The sequence below is a fragment of the Phyllostomus discolor genome, chromosome 8 (assembly GCF_004126475.2).
Source record: "Phyllostomus discolor isolate MPI-MPIP mPhyDis1 chromosome 8, mPhyDis1.pri.v3, whole genome shotgun sequence".
Taxonomy (NCBI): Eukaryota; Metazoa; Chordata; class Mammalia; order Chiroptera; family Phyllostomidae; genus Phyllostomus; species Phyllostomus discolor.
Genome location: NC_040910.2, coordinates 107,882,489 through 107,889,088, shown reverse-complemented (window position 1 = coordinate 107,889,088; position 6,600 = coordinate 107,882,489). Strand labels below are relative to the sequence as shown.

General features: G+C 56.4%; 1 protein-coding gene across 1 annotated transcript; it reads right to left on the bottom strand.

The window, feature by feature from the left end:
- Positions 1-3,262: 3,262 nt before the first annotated feature.
- Positions 3,263-5,541, bottom strand: FZD2 (frizzled class receptor 2). The gene has a single exon (XM_028521024.2). The coding sequence runs from the start codon at positions 5,181-5,183 to the stop codon at positions 3,486-3,488; it is 1,698 nt and encodes a 565-aa protein (XP_028376825.1). The 5' UTR covers positions 5,184-5,541; the 3' UTR covers positions 3,263-3,485.
- Between the last annotated feature and the right edge of the window lie 1,059 nt (positions 5,542-6,600).

Sequence of the window (6,600 nt, the reverse complement as noted above, 5' to 3'; positions counted from 1 at the left end):
CCACGACCTGAGCAGTGAGATGATCTGAGAGGCGACGCCCAGGAGGTGGCAGGGGCTTGGGCCGATCTCCCCTAGCCAGACGCAGGCCTCGTGCGCCCTGGGGAAGACCCCACTTCCAGAACCCAGCCCAGATCTGGGGTCCCCAACACCCTCTTGGAGAGGCTTTTGAAATAATCCAGACGTCAGCAGCTCCAGATCCTACTGGTCCTCACTCTTTGGGGACATTCAGAAGAATTTTGTTTTGGAAAACTTTACTGTCCTTTTCTGGGATTGGCTCTTAAAGGACAAAGAGTTTGTAACTCATGGAACTATTTTTTCAGGAGGGGAGTCAGAGGAGGGTGGGAGGAAAAGCCAAAGTCTGATCAGTGAGGGAGGGGCCGGGAGGAGAGATGTCCTGAATCTTGGGCACCAGCAGCCTTGCCCCTGTGTGGGCGGGGTGAGGACGGGAGGTCAGGTGGAGTGCAGCTTTGGTCTGAGACCTGTCCCAGGCCTCAGGTGAAGACTTTTCTTTCTGGGCCCTTGACCCTCCACCAAAGCCTCTCTCTTCCAAAGGGAGGTACCAATCTACTTACAACTACCCGTAGGGTGACTGGGAGGTCTGCTTCTGCAGATCTCCAAGCCCGTATGTTTAACTGAGTTTTCCATACAAGAGAGGAGAGACCATCTCCAGGGGGGCAGTGAGCTTGGGTGGGTGAGCTCCAGGCACTTTCTCCCCTAAACCCCCGTTGCCATGGGCTCACTAACACCTACCTCCCCTCTTCGAAGAGCTGTTTCATTAGCACAGTGAAAGCAGCCACGGAGAGGGCTCCCTACTGTTTTCGGTAAGGCCGTCCAGCCCTAGGCTACCCTTTGGAGAGGGGGAGGACCTGTAGAAGGCCTTTCCTGTCCCAGAGGCAAGTATCATCCATCCTTCTGCCACCACCATAAAGCTCCCCTCACCCCAGTTTTCTTGGGCCCACTTCCTCTCTGGTGACCAGAGACTTTCAGGGAGGGGGTTGAGAAGAACAATCTTCACCAAAATCCTCTCCCTCCCACCACCACTGGGGAAGGAAGAGGTCACTGCTGCTCACCTACTATCTCCCTCAGCTGACAGCACGGGAGACACTGACAAGTGTACCTAGAAGCACATAGAGCTGGGGTGCTGGACCCTTGGTGGGGAGGGTTCCTCCCCACATCTTCAACAGACACCAGCACTCCCCCTGCCGCTGGGTTCCATCCAGCCCCTGGAGAATCTACACCCCACACCCCCATTCACAGGCTTTCCCCCTTCTTTCCAGGAGAGGCACTCACAATTTGTTTGTAATTTAACTCTTTCCTGCAGCCCTCGCAGGGTTCCTTTCTAGCAGAGTCCTGCAACAAATGGAGCCTAAGCCCTGTGACACTTGACCCGCCTACTTCTGACAGTCCAGGGAATCTTAAGGTTGGGACTTCACACGTCTCATCGTTTGAGGAACAGCTAGTTTTAACGGACCGTGTTGGCCACCAGCACAAATGATCTGGGGGAAGGTTATATATTTGGGGAAAGGGGCTCTGCTGAAACCCTCAGACTTCATACAATTCCAAACAAAGCCCCACATACGACTTCAATTACCACCAAACATTTCCAGATCCCCTCCCCCAACATAAACTAACACACACAAACACTTGGAAGTAGGGGTTCTGACTTACTTTCTCCCTTGTCCCAAAGACTGCCAACAAAGGGTGGCGAGGCACGCTTTCCCCCGTCCCCACGGAGCTAAAAAAGCAAGGTCTGGGGCAGGGAACCTCTGCTCTACCCCATCCCCAAAGGAACAGCTGGGGGGAGAGGAAAGGAGGCGGGTGTGGTTTGCTTCAACTAATAAAATGTTACAACCCTGTTAAATACAATTAAAGGCCTAGATCTCTAGAAGATAATTAAATGTACTTTATTATTATGATTATGAGCTTTTAATTTGCACTATTATCAAGAAACAGGAAATGGTGGAAAAAACTGAGTTTGGTGGCATAGGTGTCCCGCCCGCCCCCCCCCCCCCCCCCCCGGGTCCTCAAATCAATTCTGTAGAATTAAAATTCTAAAATGTCCCAAATAGGTGAGGGAGATGATGTGTATTGGAAACTGCAATTCTCATACCAGTGTCAAAGATACTTTAAGAAAAAGTCTTGACTTTTATTTGTGGGGGGTAGGAGGAAGATAAGAAACAGCTGTTATAAACATCCTATCAATCTTGTGCTATAGAATGTCATGTAAACACTCAGCCCCGCCCCCACAGTCACAAAGAGCCTGCCCAGAGCCTCCTTCCAAAGCAAGGAACCCACCTTTCCCCACCCCACCCCCCTTTCTGGACAAGTTTGAAAATAAACCAGTCTTTTGTCAAAGGAAAACGAAAAACCCCACCAACCCATCTGTCCCCTCCCTCCAACCCAACCCATTTTTTTGTTGCTTTTCGAGAAAAGAAAAAAAAAAAAGCCCTAAACAACAACAAAAACCCACACGTAAGACACAAACCACCCCACCAACGGCTAACCTGAATGAATGCCAAGGGGGTGGGGGTGGGATTGGGGTGCAAGCTTCGGCGGAAATTAGGGGAAGGATACAGGGCATCAGCAAACCCCAACATTTGCAAGCTAATAATACTCCCCCTAGACATGTGGTCAGGGGTCAGGATCGGTATTCAAGGTAGTGTGTGGGGGAGGGAGGTTACTTTCAAAACACACTTCACAAAGCACTCCCGGCCCACTCCCAGCGCTCGGGGCAGCGAGCTGAACAGGAGAAAAGTTCAGGGGGAGAAAGATCCTCCCGTCTGCAGAGGAGGGGGCCGACACGGGCCGACGCTCTCCGCCCTCTCCTCACCACCCCACCCGTGGGTTTGGTTTTTTTTTTCCCCCCACGTCTTCCTCTCCGGTGGGGGGAAGGTTCTAACAAAGATCAAGGGAAGGAGACAAGACAAGTGCGGAGAGAAAGAGGGGAAGGGAAATAAAACAAGAATCCAAGTCTTGTTCAAAAATCCACCGGCTTTCCCCGGGCCCAGCGTCAGAGGAAAGGCTCACCAATTTGGCTTTAGGGGTCGGTCAAATGTAACAAACCAGCCAACACCTCCTCCAGCGGGCTCGGCCCTGCCAAAACACCAAAAACTCCTAACCGAAGTGGGGCGTGGTGTTGGAAAGGGCGCTGAGGAAAGGCAAAAACTCCCTCAACTCCCCCCCCCCCCACCACCCCAGGCCTCGGCCCTGGCGCCTGTCGCTTTTTTTTCCCCCTTTTTTCTTTTAAATAGAAAATATATAATTAAATTTACAAAGACTATTTATAGTTTTAATTACAAACCTGGTGGGGGTGTTGGGCAGGGTTATCTTTAAAAAGCGACCTAAAAAAAAAAAAAAGGAATGGTTTCGATTGTTCTTTATTTAAAAAAATAAAATAAGGAGTCTGTAGGAGCGCCCTGCCCCGCCCCCCCCCCCAACCCGGGGCGGAGGGAAGCGCCGTGCGGCCCGGGCCCGGGGACACCCGCTCACACGGTGGTCTCTCCGTGCCGGCTGTTGGTGAGACGCGTGTAGAATTTCCTCCACGAGTGCAGCGTCTTGCCGGACCAGATCCAGAAGCCCGACGTGATGCCCACGATGAGCGTCATGAGGTATTTGATCATGTAGACGGTGAAGTCGGGGGACATGCGCGGCGTGTAGTGCGCCGGGCACGGGATGGCCAGGCTCTTGCAGTGCTGGCTCACCCACGAGCGCTCCCAGTGCTCTCGGAAGGCCTGCTCGTAGAAGTAGCAGGCGATGACGATGGTGGCGGGCACGGTGTAGAGCACCGAGAAGACGCCGATGCGCACCATGAGCCGCTCCAGCTTCTCCGTCTTGGTGCCGTCGTGCTTCATGATGGTGCGGATGCGGAACAGGGACACGAAGCCGGCCAGGAGGAAGGACGTGCCGATGAACAGGTACACGAAGAGCGGCGCCAGCACGAAGCCCCGCAGCGGGTCCAGGCTGTTGAGGCCCACGAAGCACACGCCGCTCAGCAGGTCGCCGTCAATCTGGCCCATGGCCAGGATAGTGATTGTCTTGACCGCCGGCACGGCCCACGCGGCCAGATGAAAGTACTGCGAGTTGGCCTCGATGGCCTCGTGGCCCCACTTCATGCCCGCCGCCAGGAACCAGGTGAGCGACAGGATGACCCACCAGATGGAGCTGGCCATGCTGAAGAAGTAGAGCATCATGAAGAGGATGGTGCAGCCCTCCTTCTTGGTGCCCTGAACCACCGTGCGGTAGCCGTCCTCGGAGAAGCGCTCGTTGCACACCACGCGTTCCTGGAGCACGAAGCCCGCGATGTAAGCCACGGACACCATCGTGTAGCAGCCGGACAGAAAGATGATGGGCCGCTCGGGGTAGCGGAAGCGCTGCATGTCCACCAGGTATGTGGTAACGGTGAAGAAAGTGGAGGCGCAGCACAGCACGGACCAGGTGAGGATCCAGAGGCGCGCGAAACGCGTCTCCTCCTGGGAGAAGAACATGGAGCCGTCGGGCCGCGCCGGCTCGCAGGGCGCCGCGCAGTCGCGCTCGCCCAGGAACTTGTAGCTGAGATAGGACGGCACCTTGAGCACGCGCGGGCAATGAAACGGGTGTTCCAGCGTGGCGTAGCGCGGGGGCGAGCCTCCGCCGCCCGGGCCGCCGGGGGTACCCCCAGCACCCGGCTGCAGGCCGGGTGGCGGCGCAGTGGTGAGGAGCGCCGGCGCGCCGTCCTCCGAGTGGTTCTGGCCCACGCAGATCTGCTCCGCACCGTGGCGCGGGAAGTGCTCGCAGCGCAGACGTTCTGGCCACTGGAAACCGAACTTGTTCATGAGCGCCTCGCAGCCCTGGCGTGCGCGCTCGCAAATGGAGCGGCACGGCGGGATGGCCTGCTCCAGCACCGTGCACACGGGTGCGTACATGGAGCACAAGAAGAAGCGCAGTTCGGGCGAGCACTGCACTTTCACCAACGGGTAGAACTGGTGTACCTCCAGGCCCGCGTCCTCCTGGTTCGTATGGCCCAGAAGGTTGGGCATAATGGTCTGGTTGTAGGCAATGTCCGTGCACAGCGGGATGGAGATGGGCTGGCAGAAGCCGTGGTCCGGAATGGAGATACCCTTCTCTCCGTGGAACTGGGCCGGCCCCGCGGCGGGCAGCAGCAGCAGCGGCAGCAGCAGGCGGGGCAGGGCGCTGCGGGGCCGCATGCTGGCCGCCGCCCCCCACCCAGCTCCCGGGCGGCCCCCCGCCCCCGCCCCCAGTCCGGAGACCGCGCGCCTTCCCCGCCGCCGCCTCACCGCGGCTGCCGCCTCCCGCGCCTCTCTGCAAACTTTGCTCGCGGCCGCAGAGTTGGGGAGGCCGGGCGGGGGAGGGGGGCGGCGCGCCTGCCCGCTAGCTCGTCTCAATCGGACTGAGCAGCCGAAGGCACCGCGCGCTGCTTGCTCTCTCTCCTCTTCTTCCTCCTCCTCTCGCCTCTCCCCTCCCTTCTCCGCCCAGCGACTCCTTTGTGCCTTCCTCCAGCCCTCACCTCGGCCTCTCCGATCCCAATTAGTCGGTTTCAAGGGGGCCCCCGCCGGCGGCCCCGCCCTCTCCTCAGCCCCCCAAAAAAGGGAACCTTGAAACCGCCCCGTCGAGCTCTAAGCACCATCCCAAAATGTGCTCTCGGCCAATCAGATTTAAACCCGAGGACCAGCCCCGAGGGCTGGATTGGTCGACCACAATATAATGAGATCAGAAACCAGATGCCAACAAAACTTTCCCCCCCTCCTTTTGCTTTTTAAAGAGACATGCTATTATTGTATTAAGGGCTGTTTGCCCAGGACAGAGTTTCTCCCGAGTCGCGGACACCAAACCCGTAGGCACTCATCCCCCAGCTCTGTGGCGGACCCAAACTGCTAAGACCTGGGTCACTTTTCTTCCGGGGGGCAAGGTGCTCTCCAGTGTAGGGCCTCTTTAAACCTTTGCCTCCGCCCCAGCTCCTCGAACCCCACCTATTCCAGCCCAATTTTGCAGATCAAGTGAAAAATCTCAAGTCAAAAAAAAATTTTTTTTTAAAGAGGCACTTTTAAAAAGCTAACTGGTAACAAAGACTTTTTATCTTAGCCCCTTCTCCTGTAGTCCAGACAAAAGTTTCACTGCACTCTGTGCGTAGAGCCCTAGGAGTTTGCCTCGCCCCTCCCCTTGCACACACTCCTAAATAACCCTCTGAAAAATGAGAGCCTGTCTCTTTAAGAGGCTCTTAAAGGGGCCTGGACTCCGGGGCGTAATTGCCCCGTAGCGAGCACAAAGGAGCCCATTATGGTTCTTTGTGTTGGTGGCACCTCAAAGTGAGAAAACTCAGGAACTTAGAGGCCCAGAGCTGGAGGGTTGGGGCGGGGGTGGGAGGAGGTGAGGTGAAGGAGAATGGCCGGGAGCTACGGCTTCTCCCTCCCCCTTCTTCCGAGGCAAATCTTAATTATGCAAAGTAAAGTTTAGTTGCCATAACGAGGAGGTCTTAATCGAAGGTTAATGGTGGGGGGTGGGGGGTGACGGGCAGTTTTGAGTGAAGAGATGACTTTCTTAGGCCGTTTGGGGGAATTTTACCCTTCTCTCCCCAGCTCTGCCTCCGCCCCCTAAAAAGCTTCC